This window comes from Thermobia domestica, chromosome 13, assembly GCF_964235325.1.
Source record: "Thermobia domestica chromosome 13, izTheDome1.hap1.1, whole genome shotgun sequence".
NCBI lineage: Eukaryota > Metazoa > Arthropoda > Insecta > Zygentoma > Lepismatidae > Thermobia > Thermobia domestica.
The window spans coordinates 215,276,168-215,296,766 of record NC_137466.1 but is presented as its reverse complement, the minus strand read 5'-3'; the positions used below and the strand labels follow the sequence as shown (position 1 = coordinate 215,296,766).

The 20,599-nt window shown below is 34.8% G+C and overlaps 1 protein-coding gene across 14 annotated transcripts in view; it reads right to left on the bottom strand.

The window, feature by feature from the left end:
* The window catches only part of LOC145669012 (period circadian protein-like), a 147,636-nt gene that overhangs the window by 78,969 nt on the left and 48,068 nt on the right, over positions 1–20,599 (bottom strand). For all 14 annotated transcript variants that reach the window (XR_014128128.1, XR_014128126.1, XR_014128127.1 and 11 more), the window contains exon 4: positions 1,549–1,772. Coding sequence is in view for 11 of the 14 variants with exons in the window: in XM_081737342.1 (XP_081593468.1) it covers positions 1,549–1,772 (224 nt within the window). In the remaining 3 variants the exon portion in view is untranslated. The remainder of the gene's footprint in view (positions 1–1,548; positions 1,773–20,599) is intronic.

Here is a 20,599-nt window from a genome sequence, read left to right as displayed (position 1 = left end):
TGTGCTTGATCCAATTGATTTGATACCAATGCATCCTCGCTGTACTTCACCTCAACATGTAACAAAATGTATTCATCAGAAAGTCTAAAAGTGTAGTTTAGCCAGATAATATTTCTATTATATTTCGGTTCACTTATTGCTGGTTTAGACCTAAGGTTTTACGATAAGAACCAGCGTTGTCGGGAATTGTCCAGTTTCATTCCCAAATATCTCAGGCTAATGTCCTACAATGTCATCATATTCACTTAATAATGCTACTACTAATAAACTTTGTGCATTCCCATCTATTCAATGTAGACGCTGAGGCTACAAGGTTGGTATATTAAGTAGACCTATGCAAACAATGATTTCTAACATGCTAATAGCGTTCAAGAACGTGATTTCTTACCATCGTAACGTGTTATTCTGTATCTACTGTGAGAAAGATAGCCTTTATTTCTCAGACTACAACGTGCTCAACCAAACCATAGTAGCGCGTGAATCATAAAGACGTGGCTAAAACTAACCATAACAGATGTGTGGTTTAACCTTCAGGACTATATGTTTATGGGCCCAAAGATAAGAAGTGCAACTTTTATTCTAGAATGATTGATTCTTTTGGCACAGAGCCGAGTCAACTGCTGCAGTTGTTCTGGTAAAAGGTATGTTGCATTCATCAATAAATGACCATGTGTTTAGTTTAATATTCGAATATTTGTGTTCGTTGTATATCTGATTCTGTGTTTGCTGTTCGTATTGACTTTGGTTCTGTGTTCTCCTCTGCTTGTATTAACTGTTTCCATGTATCCATCGGGCAAATTCAGTCATTTTCTTCGGTAAGAGCAGTGGTGCTATTCAGCCAGTTCGCACCGGTTAGCTAGAACAAGTTGTTAAAATATTTCGAGTTTGCAGAACCGTATGTGATACCCAGACATAACAGTAAATTTTACCCAGTTATATGCAGGAACAGTAAACTAGTTTAGTTTAACTATCTTTGTTTTTAGAAATTATTAGAGCTACAGAGTTAAACATATAATTTCTCGGAACAAGGCATAAGCGTTTATTTGTTAATCTCAAATGTTCAGATATCTAGAATGAGAACTGGGAGCACATGGCTGTAGTGATGAAGACTATTTATATTTGAAACGCATACGTATCATTATCAACAATTGTCGAATCATTGTTGGATTAAGGCTGTTCCAACACATTTTGATAACCATCTATCTTGGATAATTTGTTTCCAAGATATACGCAGTGCTACCTAATTTCGTCACACCACCTATATACAGAACCTATAGCCTATATACAGAACCGGTTGTTAAAGAATTAGAATAACACCATTGGATAAGAACCAGTATGATTCAGTTAGTATTACTCTGAACTATTCTCAGTGTTTTACTCATTTAATTAGAACTTATAAATATATTGCAAATATTTTTTCTTCTTTCATTTTTACCCCCTTGAAATTTTCTCTTCTGAATACATGTGTAGTGATACCCATATTTCCATTCTTGAGATGTTTATTAATTATAACCCTCACAATGTAGTAGAATCCAATTGACTACCTACCTGCAGGTGCTTCTTTGTTTTTGAGCTTTTTAATGCAGTTGAGGGTCTGGGATATAGCAGCCATTTGTAGGGCCTTAGACTCAATGGCTCCGCCATGACTAGGAGTTTCGGTGACAGTTGACAAGCGTTGTTGATGATGCTCATGACTTTCTGCTTTCAACTTCTTCTTTTTATGTTCTTTGTCCTTTCGTTTGGTTACTGGAGGTTGTGGGGGAGCTTCAATACTGCAACAAAATAAACATAACTGTGAAAACATTCACAAAAGCGATGTACTAATCAGTTATTAAACATAACCACAAAATATAGAAAATATGTATTTATAAATTTTACTCCTAATTATTTTACTAATAGATTTACATGAAGCAAATATCTACAACAAACTGACAGTTAGTTGAAGTGAATAACGTAGCTATAATGTTTGCTTGAAGAAAGCGTAACTGAAATATTTTTTACACGATTTTATCCATTTTCTTACTTTGCGCCAAATTTTTCAATAAAGTTTTTTGACCTTAAAAACGAAATATGTATGTCCAAAATGATACTCTAAAGTGGACTTGATTTCCTTGTGCACTGAACGCACCATATATTTATAATAACAATCATCATTTTATAAATTATTATCATTAATATTAATGCTATAATATATCAAATACGAAAATAATAAAACATAAATAGATAAACAGAAGCCAGAAGTTTTAAGGGAAACTCACTTCTCTCTTATATTGTACCGTACGTAAAATAGGAATTCCTATGCCATCTATTACATTTTAAATGAAGTAAAAGACTGTCTTAATGGACGATACATATACTTAACACAGTGGTGCCCACCCCCCCTTATGTCCATGACGCACCCCCCCCCAATTGTCTATCCGTAGGTGTTCTTCCATGAAAAAATCTTCTTTTCGATTAATTTTTACACCTCCTCAATCATATTTATATAGATTTTTACCCCCCCCCAAATATTTCTACGACGCAGTTTGCGTCATAGCCCCCCTCTGTGGGCACCCCTGCTTAACACAAGCACCAGTATTCAAAATAATATTTAATACACAGTCTTCATACGTACAGGAACCATCTATGTAATAAAACTGACGTTACTGTAACATATCCAGGTATCGACCAGAGTAAGTGTAGAATACATAGATGGAAACCTGTAACGGGCAATAGACAACAACCCCACTTCCTTCCTACTTTCTAAATAATTCCACCAACTGTTTCAACATCATTCAAATGGTTCTCATCCGTCCTTTAAGCTACAGAGAACAGCAATTCAATATTAAAGAATCCATTTGTTCTGAAATCAGTGTTGAATTCAGACTTTTGTACGGGGGGGAGCAATAAAAATTAAAGGGACACATTAAAAAAAAAAACACTCGGTCCGGCAAGGCCATTTTAACTCAAATATTTCCAAAGAATTTCCTTAGTCCCACCAGGAGCATGCCGGAATGCATAAAAAGAGAAAAGAAAAGAAAAGAGAAAAGAAAAGAAAAGAAAAGAAAAGAAAAGAAAAGAAAAGAAAAGAAAAGAAAAGAAAAGAAAAGAAACCTTTCTTTAAAAACCAGTGTGGAAAACTCTCACATTATACCTTTATCTGAGAGAGTCTCTTTTACAACCTTTTGCCGTCGTTCCTTGCTCCCAACAGTGCAAGAAGTCTTCTAAAACAGCACGTTTCGAAACCTGCACAATACATTATGTGAAGAAAGAGTCAGGAGGACGAAGGCTAATTTGAACCTTGTTCGGGACTGCTTTATTTTGTTTAGCAAGTCCTTACTATAGTGCTTCACCTCGCAACTTTTTTTATGCCAACATTTCAATCCTAGCTCTCCTTCCTCTCTTCGTGCTATATTTATGAATTAATTAGTACAATTAGGTTGAGCAAAAGAAGAAACTTTTTTTTCTTTCTTTCTTTCTTTCTTTCTTTCTTTATTTTTTGATTTTAAGATTCTTTTACTTCCGAAAATATTACACAGAAAAAGTAAATATTTCAATGCATCTGAATAGATATTCTAAGGGGGGGCGTATATATATTCTAGGGAGTGCTCGCCCCTCCCCCAATCTTGAACATGCCTGAATTCAACACTCTCTGAAATAAATACAACACTTTTGATATTGAGGTTGGTTATGGTAATATCATCAGCCTTTTCAGTAAACTAGAAAATAGCATTGAGAACGAGTATTTATATTGTTTTACTTGCGGCTTCAAAAGCCAGGTTTTTTTTTTTTTTTTTTTTTTTTTTTTTTTTTTTTTTTTTTTTTTAATGTACGGAGTGTCAAGGAAAATTAACTGAACTGTCTTAGATGCTTCTTCTGAGTTTCTCTAAAAAGTTCAGATCCAAGTAGGTAGAAAAGCATTGATCTCATTGCGTAAGCCTCTGGATCTCACGTGGACGTTACGTAAACTTCTGCAAAGATCTATAAAGCTTTGAAAAGCGTTTAAAAAGAGCTGTCACATTCGGTAGCGCAAAAGATTCTGTTGCCAACAAAAAAGACGTTTTTCCTTGTTTTCACGGAAGAAAGGAAGCCTCCTTCAACCAATCTTCATTGATCGAGCTGTCGGTTCCAGATGTAATAACGCCGGAAGACATGCTTCATATACGGAAGAATACACAATTAAACAGTTCAACGATGGATAGCAAAGTTGCCAATAGGATTCACATCTGTTTAATATTGCCATTCATGTGTTATTATGAAGTCCTATAAAGTATAAACTTAAATTTCGTGATACCAAAACAAAAGACCATGAAGAGTCGGAAGACGCGCACATGTGATGCAAGGTCAGCACAGTGATCTTTAGGGACATTATTTCACGCTTCACAAACTGGAATTCGCTACCTTTTAACTGAAGTACAGTTGAACTTCCATTACTCGAACATCTATACCTCGAATTTTTAATATCTCGAAGTAATCAATTAAATGAAAATTATTTGTGCGTATAAATTAATTTTTAAATTTAAGATATTATTGTTTATATATATGGTTAGCGTACGAGCCTTCGACATGGGAGACTTGGGTTCGATTTCCGATAGGAACTGATGTGTTCCGAAGTAATATCATAACACTAGCTGTTACGTTTACGATTATATTTGCTTTGATGATAGTATTCGGAAGCGTTTTTACTTCCCACATCTTAAGTCTTCCATAACTCGAAGCATTTTGAATTTCCAAAAGCACTTCGACATACTTAAGAGCCTGCCATACTAAAAATAATACAAAATTTACCATTTTTCTTTTGCTTGTTTATTCATAAGTGAAAGGAAATAATGAAATGCAACTTACCAAATGCAGTTGAGTTCGTTCCTCTAGTCGCTACCTTAACTTAGATTTTGAGGGAAATATTATTCTGTTAACACTGTAATTTCTATGGATGGCAACACTGAAAATTTTTCAGGTTCATATTTTCTGTTATAGAATAACATTATCTATGATTGTGGTAAGTTGCATTTCATTATCTTCTTTCACTTATCAACAAACAAGCAAAAGAAAAATGGTACATTTTGTATTATTTTTAATATGGCACGCTCTTAAGTTCGACTATAGTTTGTCAACTGCTTCACGATACTGTGTCAACAAAAAATTTGTACGGCACGAATTCTCATCTGTTCTCGCTTACAAATCAGACAATATTTACACCCATGCACACTTACCCTTAATTAATATTGATGTCTTTTAACCTCAACCTCAAAAGAAAAATTTAACTGTCCTTCTCTCAGCTTAAATAATATTGGTGTCATTATCACGCAATCTCATTTTCAAAAGAAAATTCAGTCGCTTTCAATATTTAGACCCTTTTCCTTAAATAATATTTATGCCCTTAACATGATTCATCCTCTTCATAAAAAATATAAAAATCCATCCACACTAACCCTCAAATTGTCACCCTCACCCTTAAGTATTTGAAATGGGGTAAACAAAGTGAAATGCTACAGTTATCCAAGTAGGATAGGTACGATCTAAGGAACCATAACTGAGCCATTCGCGATTTCATCTTGTTTACGCTTGCACTGAGACATGCACGGCTGAATCTTTGAGACAAGCATATGACTACTCAAAGTATTAGCTCTAGAATTAGCACTATAATTAGCACTAGAATTCTAGAGAATTAGCACTAGAATTAGCTCTAGAATTAGCACTAGAATTAGCACTAGGATTCTAGACAGAATTAGCACTAAAATTAGCACTAGAGTTTCATGTATTAGTTCTAGAAGCACAGTTATCCAAGTAAGATAGGTATGATCTAAGGAACCATAACTGTTTAATGAGCCATTCGCGGTTTCGCCTTGTTTGGGCTTATGCTTCTGTAGAATCCCGTCCAGCAATGGGAGAGATGCTTTTATTAGATTTCCATGGTTGATTCTGCCAGTAGCCATATGTTTGTCTCAAAGATTAAGTCATGCATGTCTCAGTGCCAGCCAAAACGAAGTGAAATCCTGTGAGAGGGGTCCTCACAAGGGGTTCTCATTTGTGAAATTGGCTATCTGAACTAAACTTCGCTCCCACAATTTCAAACTTTTCATACTGCATGTATCGTTTATAAGATGAAAACAAGAAAAACGGAAATGTAGTAGTCAATAACTTGAGAATTCCTTTGAAACCGGTGTCATGTTACTCAATAAGATTTCTGTTTTTTTCTCTAGTTGCTTTAACGCATAACTTAAATATTTTGTTTGGTCGAATTCTTTTGTTATTGGAAGTCTTTCAGGCGGCCTCATGCCGAGAATTCCGTGGAGCTGTCTGTTCATATCCTACACATTGAAAGAAGCAACGTGACTTATCATTGTTGATTTCACTGGAAATATTGTTTTGTTTCTCTTTCAAGTGAATGAAGAAAAATATAATTCTATAGAAATATAATATAGTATTTGATTTTCTCCCCTTACAAACATTAAAAAAAGAAAGAAAAAAGAAATGAAAAGGCAATTAATTTTCGAAGTTAATGGCAACGCAATAATAACAATGAAGCAAGACAAGCTGGTTTTGTAATTCATTTATTTGTTTCATTAAAATTTCTTCAAAACCAAAAATACTTTTTTTAATAAACGCTATAAATATGACATATGTTTCAAATAGGTACATTTTTCTTAAGATTTTAAATTAGAGTTCCTTACACAGAAAAAATAGTTCTTATTGGATCAAAAGATCCAATATATTTCAATAAAAAATTTTCTTGTACGCCTTATATCTGGAAAACTATATACAGTGCAGCCAAATTCAAACTATCACTTAACTCAATACGATGTGCTTATTCCGTAGAAAATACGAAAACCCGATTTAATGGCTGTTCAAAAGTTTTGTTCCCCCCCCCCCCCCCCCATCTGATCCAAAAACTAATTATTGACAAAATAGCAATCTTTTCATCTTTTTTTTTTTTTTTCATTTTTTTTAAATCATTCGTAAAATTCTTGTTTAGAAATCTACTTATCGAGATCAATATAATGGATAATATATCTGCAAAACTAAATTAAACATTCTGGGGTCTATTTTTCAAATCTTTCAATACTTTTTTTTTTCTTTTACAACAGAAAAATATTCTGAAGCAGAAACACTAGAATAATAGTAAAATGCATTTCTAAATACTAATGCAGGTACCTCTAATTTATCATGATTTTATTGTATATATTCGTACAACTTTACAATGTTTGATTTTGAAAAATTTTACATTGTATTACAAGATGGATAGTTCTGAGAAATACGACCCTGGTGTCACAAATTGAATGTGTTGTCAGCCGTTTCTCTACAACGTTTTTATTTATTTATTTATTTTCTAGACTAAAATTTACCACCCTTTACGAGATGAGTTCACATTTTGTTGGCATAACCCAACACGAAAGATATAGAGTTTAGTAACTACTCTAAATTGACCAATACATGCCTGACACCTGGTGATAAAAGTTGCAAGTACTAGCAGTTTTCGTGCTGTTTATTTGAGATGGTATCGAACAAATTGAATCCAGTGCAGGAACAATGTATGGTGATTACATTTATGGTGGCAAAAGATTCAAAGACAGCTAAAATTAATCGTCGACTGTCTTGTATCTTTGCAGAAAACACTATTACATGCTTATCAGCGTTTCATTGGTATCAAACATCTTCATGTAGGTCGATGAGCGCCGAGACGCTCGGCCAAAAGATGTACATTCACAATGTCGGACAGGAGATTTTCAACGATTTAGTGAATCGCGACCGGTACTGGTATAACCAGAAGTTTTATGGACATTATTATCAATAACCACCTCATTTTCATGCTTTTCTGTGAATTGAAGACTAAATAACTAAATTCTGACCAAAAAATGGAAAGAAATATGTTGGATCCGTAATGTAATGATGATATTGTTCTGCACTTAATCGTTATAACCGATGAGTCATGAGTGGACCACCACACATATGAAACAAAGAGTGAGTAAATGCAACGTAAACACGCAGATTCCAAGTCTACCAAGAAATTTTACACAGTATCATCTGAAGATAAGACTTTACTTTGGAACAAAGGTATTTCTAGTTTTTTTTATTTTTTTTTATTTTTTTTATTTTTTTTTATTTATTTTTTTTTTTTTTTATCGAACATATTCCCAGATGCAGCATAACTTTGCCATTTTACATAGGGAAATGTTAACAAACAGGAAAAAACAAAAACAACAACAAAACAGTATCAACAAATAGTGCAAAGGTATATTATTTCGCCACAACTCGTTTCATTGCTCTTTCAATCACCGAGTAGCTCGAAAAAAAATCTCCACATAAGTTGTTAAATGATTATAACAGTTCGGTATTCTGTAAAAAAGAGAGTACTATATAATTGCCAATCCAGGGTGGGCAATATAGAATAGGTATGTATTCCGGGTTATGCGGAGAGTGACACATGAAGATAGTTCCTGAAAAAATGTTCCCGATCTTAAGTTTCCATTATCTATTTTATGAAGAAATTCCAGGTCAGTTATTTCTGCGTACTCCCGGAGTCTAGATATTGATATCGCAAGAATCCCTCCTTAGGTAATATTCGAAGTGCGGGAACACGAAAATGTATTATAACAATAAAGAAATTGAGAGTAGAATCAAGTCTAGAGAAATGTGTAGGTGCTGTCATGGCCCATATGGGAGAGCAGTGTTCGATCTTGGGCGCTATTAGAGTTTTATAAAAAGTTGCTGATGATGACACAGTGCGTAGTTCAGTAAATCGATAAAGAAGCCCCAACATGCGCATTGAACTATTAAGTATTGAGGAGATTTGGTCAGAAAATATGAGTTTCCAATCAAAGATGACACCATGATTATTATGACAAGCAAAATATGTAACAGGGGAATCGTTGATATGGTATGTGGAGGGAACAGAAGATTTTTTCAGAGTAATGATAATACTGTCACATTTCTTGCTGTTAAGTTTCATGCCACATTTCATACCAGCCTATAAGGTAATTTATGTCTTCCTGTTTGGACTTCTCAAAAAGGATCTCTGCAAATGTTCAGTATTATTTAGCGCTACTTTTTAATAATAAAGTTCGGAAGGCCACACACGCAAAATGCACACCGATGTCCAGGAAAGGATCTACTATGCATCACGATAATGGAAGATCACATAGACCATCGAATTATTGACCGATGCACTGAAAGGTAATGCTGCACCCCCTATACACTCCTGACTTAATTCCAACTGAAGATTATACTGAATTTTACTACAGAGTTTCCTAATTGGATTTTTAGGGATGTTTTAAATTTAGCGTCCCTTTCAGCAGCACGACTGCATGAGACCTAAACCTACAATTTAACGTGGGATCTGAACCACATGAGCTCTACCAGGAATCGAACCCAGGTCTACCATGCCAAACGCACGTACGCTAATAGCTTAGCCTCGATGGAGCCCACTTTCCTAACTGGAAATTAAAGATATTTGGTGTGAACAGTACGAGTTTTCCCTAGATAATATTAGACTTTAAATATAACAATACACCCCTACACACCCTCAACAATACACCCCATCAGATATCAGGTATCAGATAGAATCAATATTCAGTTTCATAAAAAGGAAGTTCATTGTGTCGATATGAAAACTAAAACATTGCTAATAAACTGTAAAATTTTAACACTGTTTTTCCATTTTTTAATTATTTTTACTTATATGTAGAGTGTTTCAAAACAACACCGACAACGTTTGAGAGGCGATTCCTGATACCAAGACAAAACAAAAGATATAGACCAACCTGGGTGCACAAATGCGTCCTTTCGGAGTTATGGGCTGCCGAAAAAATGAACTTTAAAAGTCCATAGCTTTAAACCAATGGGACCTACCGCAGTCAGGTGAAGACTTCACTTAGGAACTAGTACGTGCCCTATCCAAATATCCATGTTTCAGAATCCTGCGGTACTTCTGCAACAATTTTTATTAAGGTAGTTGGTGAGTACTTTAAATTATATGCCTGTAGCCAAACTTTCTCTATAAACATTGTTGCGTGAGTACCTTAGGATTCTCAAACATATATTTTTGGATAGAGTACATATTAGTTCCTAAGTGAAGTCTTGACATGACTACGGTAGTTTCCTTAGTTTTGGAGCTATGGACCTTTAAAGTTCATATTTTCATGTTTCCGGCAGCCTGTAACCCCGAAAGGAAGCATTTGTGCATAATTCAAGTTGGTCTATATTTTTGTCTCATCGTGGTGTCAGGAATTACCTCCCAAATGTTGTCGGTGTTGTTTTGAAACACCCTGTATAATTCTACCCCAAAATTATTACACACAGATTGTATAATCACATTGAAATATGCAGTGTTGAAACTAAACTATGATGCAGTATAAACAGCACACATGTATATATTTTCACAGTTTCAATTATCCGAGAGATCTTTTTCTATTTATTTCACAGTTAACACAGTGAGTGTGAATGTCATGTGTTGACTACAAATAAAGCTATATGAACAAATATTAAGACTGAACACATACGTATGAATTTATTACGACTAATACGTGAATAAATATCAGTCTTCTAATCGTCAAATGCTTAATGCGCATGCTTTCCGGATTTATATATATATACTAGCTCGTAACAAAGATTTCAATTGTCAAAACAATTCACCAAGGCTTTCCAGAGAGAGATAAATGGCAGGTTTTTCTTGCAAGACTGTACACAAAAATAATCCTATGGAATATAAGAATTTTACGAGGTATTTCTCACCACTCTCACACTGGTTGCAATTTTAATGGCCAGCAGTATTAATATTTCATTTTGTAACGAATAATGAGAAAATTCTCAAGATGTTTTGTTGCTTTGACCCTTTCTAGCGTTGTTTATAATTTCGCAAGATCGATCGATGCTTTATAATTCAGACTACCATGGAAATACCTTTATTATAATTTCAATGTTTTTACTATTAATATGCAGTATCTAAAACCTTTATCATTATTCACAATGGAAACTAAACGAACAAGTGTGAGTCTTGTATAAATTTGGCTACGATAAGCAAATACGATCATATAATTTTCAGAGTGTTTACATTACTGAATGTGTGTTGCATTTAATAGAGGCAGAGAAATTCCGTTGCTGAAATCATGAATTTTTATTTTACACGTATGTAAATATACTTCTGCTCCAACAGTTTATTTTATTATTCATTTATTTACGTCCAAAATCGCACTTCCCGTGAATCTGTAAGAAATTTAAAACTGTAATTGAGCTGATTTGAATTTTAAAAGAAAGTAATCTGGAGGGGGTGAACTTTTTTAAAAAAAAGATATAGATTAAGTTCTAAGGCTCACATTATTATTTCTCCCTATGACGTAACAATTAATCCCTACTACCAAATATAACTTCTTTTAAGCATTTAATGTGGGTTTATAAGTCTTATTAAGTTTCCATTGATTCAAAATTCAATTTTCCCCTTACATCTGTTTTGTTATATTTGAGAGCTTCTGTTAAAACAAAAAAAAAAAAAAAAAAAAGGACACGAAATTTCTGAATCTAGTTCAGAGCATCTAGTTCAGAGCAAAGAGCTTGGTACGGTCTTTCTATTTCAAGTCTGCCCTCCTGGCGCTGCATTTTTTTTTATTTTTTTATTATTATTATTATTATTATTATAATACCAGTAGGGACAAGTTGTGCTGTGGTTGAGATCCTTCAAAAATTTCATGCGGACAGGGTTCTTTCACCCTAAAAATGTACCGGTAAGTTTCATCTATAAGAGGGTTGACGAGGATGGGGTCGAAGTATGTTTCACACATTTTCCAAGGGTACACTTGAAATAAAAAGGCTATAGTCATTTGATATTAGCCAAACCAAGTAAAGGCCAAATGCCTATAGCAAAACTAAAATATTTGATCGCCAATGACGATCTGGCGGTTGGAAATGTACTCGCCTTTTTACAGAAGCAAGACGTACTTTTATCTTTCGGCACAGGACGAAAATAGATAAACATGTTTTTATGTGCGTACCTGTGTGTCTCTATTACACTGGACAGAACCACCAGAAAGTACTGAGCCCCCCTGTCCCCCCTTTGGAAGTTGAAAGGGACACACTGAAAATTTGTATGAAAGAATCAACTGTGTAATCTGGGCATTGATGAGTACATCAAAGTAAGAGAGGAGCAGGATTTCCGATATTAAAGTATGATTCCGAGAGAGAGCTCTTACAGAGATGAAGAATGGCAAGACAACTGGTATAGGTAATCTACCAGCTGAGTTAGTTAGAATAGCCACTAGACCAGCGAGCAAGGCTCTGTAAATTGGTTGCCGAAAGTTTCTATATAACACAGTAATAATAAAATAAATAAATAAATAAATAAAAATAAGATTTTATAAGAAACTGCACAGGTAATATGGCTGCAGCCATTTTTCATGTAATCTCTGAGGATTCGTAATAGCTTTACCTCTGTGGGAAAATCATGGATAAATAGTTGTATAAAATCCACAATAAGACCAAAACCATATTCAGGAAGAAATTAAAAGTCGACTAAAAGCAGAGAATTCGTGTTATTTTTCAGTTCAAAACCTTTGCTCGTCGCGAATTCTGTCGATGAATTTGAAGCTTAAAATATATAAAACGAGAAGCATGCCTGCTGTGCTGTATGGTCGCTTACTCTGAGGGAACAACGCAGACTGAAATTGTTTGAGAACAAGATTCTAAGACGAATATTCGGACCCAAGAGAAACGGAAATGGGAAATGGCGGAAACTTACAACGAGGAACTACATAATTTATATCGTTTTCCAAACATGGTTAGGGTCATCAAGTCTAGGAGGCTTAGGTGGGCATGTCCAGGTTAAGCAGTCACAATGGAGGAAAACGGAACGCTTTCAAAGTTTTAACTGCAAATCCAATCGGAAAACGACCATTAGGAAGACTTCGAGGCAGATGGGAGGACAATATTAAAATGGATCTCGCAGAAATAGGAATACAAAATAGAAATTGGATCCAGTTGGCTAAGTATAGACTCAATGGAGAACTTTTGTGAACGTAGCATTAAACCTCCGGATTCCATAGGCCATAGAGTTAGTTAGTTAGAAAATCCACAACATACCCTGCCTCCAATTTTATTACGAATACGTTTACATCGATAACTAAAATATTTCTTGACAATTGCAAAGACAGTTTTCTCAGAACTATAGATTATACCTTTGTCTGTTCAATGTGATAAATAATGTCACGTTGGAAACAGCCTGCGTATCTACGTGAAGAGCATACTCGATTGACCTTCAACAAACACTTCAACAAGAAAAGTTCTACTTCTTCAACAGAACTTGACACAATGCATATATTACTTAAGTGTTTGTAAAGTTCTCTGTTATGTTTCTTCTCTCTTGCGACTTTGCTTTTCTAAAACAACTGTGATTATGTCTTTCTGCTCCTTTGTAGATAAGTCGACGTAACACGTAACTTCTTACTTAGCTTTCTTTAGCCCTTTCTTTGGAGGGGGAGGGGGAGGAAGCATTTGCTCTGCTAAGATTCAAGTATTGATTTTCATTGCATAAATCAGCGAAGCGTAAGTGACAGCTAAAACACGTTTTTACTCTTTCAGTTACTGCACACCCTGCTAACCTACCTCTGCAAAACGTGTAAGAAAGAACTGTATACATAAGAAGCGATGTTTCTTACAGGTATTCCCTCCCTAGACTTTGGCTAACTTCTTCCCACCCGTAGAGGCTGATAAATTAAATGCCAATTACGTGTCACTCTTGTGTACGGCACGTTTTTAAGCAAATAGTGTTCCAGTGCAGATCCGGACAGAATTTTCTGGAATAATGCCTGATAAATATTACTTCGAAGCTTATTAGATCTCTCCCCTAGGATTTGGAGAAAAGAGGAGATAGAGACGGAGCTGCCAGAAGTTCAAATCTCTCCTCCCACATATGACCTTATCTCCTTTAAATTTCCTTATATCCTCGTGTGTATATAAAACGCATGTGTGTGTATAAAACGCATGTGTGTGTATAAGCTACAGTTTATCCTACGTACAAATTCAAAGTAATATTCAAGAGTATAAAATGCACATTTATCTTTCCTATAATTTGGGAAAAAAAAATCGTGTATAAGACTCACATTTATCTTCCACATAATTCCAGAAAAATATTCGAACGTAAAAGACTCTTGCGTGTATAAGCCGCACATTAATCTTCCCTACAATTTCAGAAAGTATGTGCATGTATAAGACGAATGGCTGTATAAGCCGCACGTTTATCTTGCCAACGATTTCACATCAACACTCGCCTCATACGAAACAACTAGCCTAAAAAATTGTTATTAAGTCTTACGTTAGCTGTGTAAAAACACAAGAAAATGAAAACACTAGTTCTACATTTGAACAATATTTTACTTTCGTCAAACAGGTTCTCCTTTTTTTAAAAAGAAAAAGAAAAAGAAAAGAAAAGAAAGATTAACAACCCTCACTTGGTAATGAAAAGGCAAGCAATGTTAAACCCAACAAGAACGATGACCTATGCTTCAAGTAATCACATATCAAGCATTGTTGTGTTGGCGTGTGTACGTTTTCCCAATCGCGTGTATAAGCTGCATCATTAATTATACATTATTATGAGAAGTGTGACTTATATACAGTACGCCCATTAGCCGTACCCTTAATTTTGCCTACTCTTAACTAAACCAACTTTTCTTATCAGCAGTAAAACTGTGACAAGGGCATTAGGGTCACGTGTGGACTACCAACGAGTCAATTTTGCCACGGTTACAAAGCGTGACCCACCTGGTATTGTCACAGTAGTAGGCCCCCCCGTATGTCCAGCCGAGTCAGCAAAAATTTTTGTGACGTCATAGGTCAAAGGTCAATGACCTTGGCCCGGGGTCAATGACCGAGGGGTACCTAGGACCACCCCCTCTAAATTTTGGCAGGGGTACCTTGGCCCACCCCCTAAATTTTGGCAGGGGTACATAGGACCACCCCCCTTAAATTTTGGAAATTGTCAAATCTAAAAATTTGGTATGGTAGCCTAGGACCACAGTATGTACCCCTATCAGTATTGGGGGTCTATGTCGTTCCCTTTCATGGGTAAAAAATTGCCAAAAATTCAAATTTCGGGGTTTTTTGACCTAATTTATCCCCTTGGATGAGGTATTATTACCCTATATAGTTATATGGGCGTATACAGGGGTCCATTACCTTTCATAAGACATGGGTACATTAATGCACCCCTTGAAAAATTTGGGAGGGGTACCTTGGCCCACCCCTTCAATTTTGGAAATTGCCCAATTTAAACATTGGGTATTATAGTACAGGACCCTAATATGTATTATGATAAATTTGGGTGGTCCACCTTGTTTCCTTCTAGGGGTACAAAATTGTCAAAAATATAAACGTAAGCAATACGTTGTACCACGTGTTTGGTTTTCGACCTAATTTATCTCCTTGGATGAGGTCCTATTACCTTATATAGTTATATGGTCATGTATAGGGGTCCATTATCTATCATAAGACATGGGTACATTGGTGCACCCCTTGAAAAATTTGGGAAGAGTACCTTGGCCCACCCCTTAAATTTTGGAAATTGCCAAATCTAAAAATTTGGTGTGGTAGCCTAGGACCATAGTATGTACCTCTATCAGTATTGGGTGTCTATGTCGTTCCCTTTCATGGGTAAAAAATTGCCAAAAATTCAAATTTCGGGGTTTTTTGACCTAATTTATCCCCTTTGATGAGGTGTTATTACCCTATATAGTTATATGAGCGTATACAGGAGTCTATTATCTTTCATAAGATATGGGTACATTGGTGCACCCCTTTAAAAATTTGGGAGGGGTACCTTGGCCCACCCCTTAAATTTTGGAAATTGCCCAATTTAAACATTTGGTATTATAGTACAGGACCCTAATATGTATTATGATAAATTTGGATGGTCCACCTCGTTCCCTTTTAGGGGGTACAAAATTGCCAAAATATAAACGTAAGCAATACGTAGTACCACGTGTTTGGATTTTGGTCGATTTTATCCCCGTTGATGAGGTCCTATTACCTTATATGGTTATATGGGCGTATACAGGTGTCCATTACCTTTCATAAGACATGGGTACATTAATGCACCCCTTGAAAAATTTGGGAGGGGTACCTTGGCCCACCCCTTAAATTTTGGAAATTGACCAATTTAAACATTGGGTATTATAGTATAGGACCCTAATATGTATTATGATAAATTTGGATGGTCCACCTCGTTCCCTTTTAGGGGTATAAAATTGTCAAAAATATAAACGTAAGCAATACGTTGTACCACGTGTTTGTTCTTTTGGCCCATTTATCCCCTTGGATGAGGTCCTACTACATTATATAGTTATATGGTTATGTATAGGGGTCTATTTCCTATCATAAGACATGGGTATATTGGTGCACCCCTTGAAAAATTTGGGAGGGGTACCTTGGCCCACCCCTTCAATTTTAGAAATTGCCCATTTTACACATTTGGTATAATAGTATAGGACCCTAATATATATTACTATAAATTTGGGTGGTCCACCTCGTTCCCTCTTAGGGGTACCAAATTGCCAAAATTTTAGTACAACCACGTGTTTGGACTTTTGACCTAATTTATCGCCTTTGATGAGGTGTTATTATCCTATATGGTTATATGGGCGTATACAGGGTTCATTACCTTTCATAAAACATGGGTATATTAATGCACCCCGGGAGAGGTACCTTGGCCCACCCCTTAAATTTTGGAAATTGCCCAATTTAAACATTTGGTATAATAGTATAGGACCCTAATATATATTACTATAAACTCGTTCCCGTTTAGGGGTACAAAATTGCCAAAATATAAACGTAAGCAATACGTTGTACCACGTGTTTCGTTTTTTTTACCTAATTTATTCCATTGGATGAAGTCCTATTACCTTATATCGTTATATGGTCACGTATGGGGATTCATTTCCTATCATAAGACATAGGTACATTTGTGCACCCTGGAGGGGTACTTTGGCCCACCCCTTTAATTTTGGAAATTGCCCCTTTTACATGTTTGGTATTATAGTATAGGACCCTAATATAGATTAGTATAAATTTGGATGATTCACCTCGTTTCCTTTCATGGGTACGAAATTGCCAAATTTTAGTACAACCACGTGTTTGGTTTTGGCTCAATTTATCCCCTTGGATGAGGTCCTATTACCTTATATGGTTATATGGCCATGTATGTATTGGTCCATTTCCTATTATAAGACATGTGTACATTGATGCACCCCAGGGAGGGGATTCGGTATCATAGTACATGCCTCAACATGTATCATGATAAATTTGGATGGTCCATCTTGTTCCCTTTCATGGGTAAAAAATTGCTAAAATATGAACATAAGCAATATGTTGTACCATGTGTTTGGTTTCTGGCCCAATTTTTCCCCTTTGATGATGTTCTATTACGTTATATGGTTATATGGACATGTATATGGGTTCATTTCCTATCATAAGACATGGGTACATTGACGCATACTTTAAAAATTTGGGAGGGGTATCTTGGCTCATCCACTCGGTTTTAGAAATTGTTTAATATAAGCATTTGGTATCATAGTACAGGACCTCAATATGTACCACTATAAATTTGGATGGTCCACATCGTTCCCTTTCATGGGTAAAGAACTACCAAAAATCAAATTTTGGAGGTTATTGACCCCGTCTTATAAGGTTTTAACGCGTTATATGGATATGTACAGAGGTTTATTACCTTCATATGTTTATGTTCCCTTTTAAATTTGGGAATTATCAAATAACAAAATTCGGTAAACGTTTTCTAGGACCCATTGGTGTCCCTCTTATGGCCAAATATTCAAAATTTAAAGGTTATTGACCGGCTTTATTATTGAATAAGTACAGGATTTATTACTTTTTTCATAAGACACAGGTGTGTTTGTGTACCAATCTTAAATTTTGGGAGGGGGTACATTTCTTATTGTCATATCAATAATTGGTAATTGTTCTTAGAATTGGGTGGTATCTCTTTCTTTGGGTAAATCATTGTCAAATATGAGTATGATCACGTGATCAGTTATTGACCTATGATGGGATTAGGAGCCCAGGACATTGGTACATTTAAACTTTATAGGATAATTTGAGAATGCGTCATTGGTATTGATTATTACAGCCAAATATAAACGTAAGCAATACGATGTACCACGTGATTGACCTTGATGAGGTAGTGTACAGGGATACATAGCTAACCTTATTGAATCTTATGACTCATAGTCTTAAGGAAATACATGCTACAACACTGGCAAAGTTATTGTTGATGCAATTTGATTGGTGGATCACTATCTTTCGTGCAATCTGATTGGCTGATCACTATCTTTCGGGCAATCTGATTGGTTGCTGATGTTCAAATCTTTGCTGCATTCAGTTTTATTTTAACATTTAAAAATTTGAAACTTTGGTTTGACATTTTTTCGTTTGAAATTTTTCGTTTAAAAATTTTTGTTTCGAAATTTTTTGTTTCAAAATTTTGTTTGAATTTTTTTGTTTCAAAATTTTGTTTGAAAATATTTTGTTTAAAATTTTTTGTCTGTAAATTTTTGTTTCAATTTTTTTGTTTAAAATTTTTCGTTTGAAATTTTTCGTTTCCAAATTTTTTTTCTGTTTCAAGATTTTTGTTTGAAAAAATTTTTCGTTTCCAAATTTTGTTTCAAATTTTTTGTTTGAAAGTTTTTGTTTGAAATTTAAAAAAATTTTTGTATCAAAATTTTGTTTGAAAATTTTTTGTTTAAAATTTTTTCGTTTGAAATTTTTCGTTTCCAAATTTTTTTTGTTTAAAATTTTTTTTGTTTCGAATTTTTAAAGAACCGGAACTGTTAGATCTAAATCCTCTGGCAACATTGTGGTGCAATAGTACACGTCAGAACATGGGGTTGTACTTGAAATGAAAAAAAAACACTTCATTGAAATGGATCATTTTATTACACTCCACATACATCCATACCAGATAGTGGTTCTGGATATTGTCGATACAATGTATTTTGAACTTCGTGCACTAGTTTGTCTTTAGCATATAATTTTAATTCCAATTGAAGTCTTTTAAGGTCTATTGCAATATCAATTGGTGGAAACTCAATGTCCATTTGATCACAAATAAACTGTTTATCAATACAGGTATGCGCCCACGAACAACCATCACAATATCTAGATACATGTTGTACAATATGCATAAATAGTACTTTTTCAGGAATATACTTGTTTTGTTGCACACTTCCACTGCATGTTTAACACACTGAAATACGCTTATAAATTTGTTCCATTCCGTTTGTGTTAGATACACCATGTTGCGAGGGACTTGGAATGTACTCTTTTTACGTACAGCACCATCTTCTCTTCGAGGACTGTACGCAGCACCACTTCATGATTTGAGCCTAATGATTTGACTATGGTCACATTTAGCTCATCGTTCATTTGGTCGATTCGTGCCATTCTTCACAGGTCAGTTGTACACCAAATTGTTCTGCTTTGCCCAATCGAATCACTGGTTCAAATGTTCTAGCACTGATACCAATCATCACATGTTTTGTTTATTGGATAATAGCTTGCGAAGATGAACTCTTTATCGTTAGAAGTACACATCTTTCTTCCTGAAAAGCACTTGCTCAAATGATTTCGTGGAATGACACTGTATTTGCTCGTTTATAGTTATTGCTGATGTCGAATGTGCTGACGTTTGAATTCATGATTTCATCACAGTTGCTGACGTCATGCCGACCAACCAAAGTCATACAACTACGTCTAATGTGCTGATTCATGATTTGCTGACGAATCTGGCTGTGTACTAAATTCAAATTGATGACTTCGACCCAAGAATCCTTTATAACATAAAGATACAGATCCAGTATTTAAGAAACACAGCAGTTCTTCTTGTTTTGATGCCTCCATGGGTAAATATCTTGCTGGTAAAATTATATTCTTATCATTTTCAAGCTTCACTACGATTCTTAATCCAAACTTTGTAGGGATTTTTTGGCTAGCTAAGATTCTATAAGGTACATTCTGTTGTAAATCAGTAATCTTGGTAAATGATTTCATCACATCACGCGTATTTAGAAACTGCAGACAAGTAGCCATGATGATGTTATCATGAATACTAACTCGAACGATGATGCAAAACCGATGTCGTTGCATTATCATGTTCTGACGTGCACCACAATGTTGCCAGAGGTTTTAGTTCTAAACAGTTCCGGTTCTTTACTAATGAGTGCACAAACTTAAAAGATGTCAAACCAAAATTTTCCAAACAATAATTTCAAACAAAAAAGTTTACAAACAAATATTTCGAACAAAAATCTTTGAAACAAAATTTTGAAAAAAAATTTTTGAAACGGAAAAACTTGGAAACGAAAAAATTCAAACAAAAAATTTCAACAAAAAATTTTAAACAAAAAAATTCAAACAAAATTTTGAAACAAAAAATTTCAAACAAAAAATTTGGAAACGAAAAATTTCAAACAAAAATTTTAAACAAAATTTTGATACAAAAATTTTTTTAAATTTCAAACGAAAAATTTTTAAACAAAAAATTTTGAAACAAAAGTTGTCAAAGAAATTTCAAACAAAATTCTGAAACAAAAAATTCAAACAAAAATTTGAAAGCAAGAATTTTCAA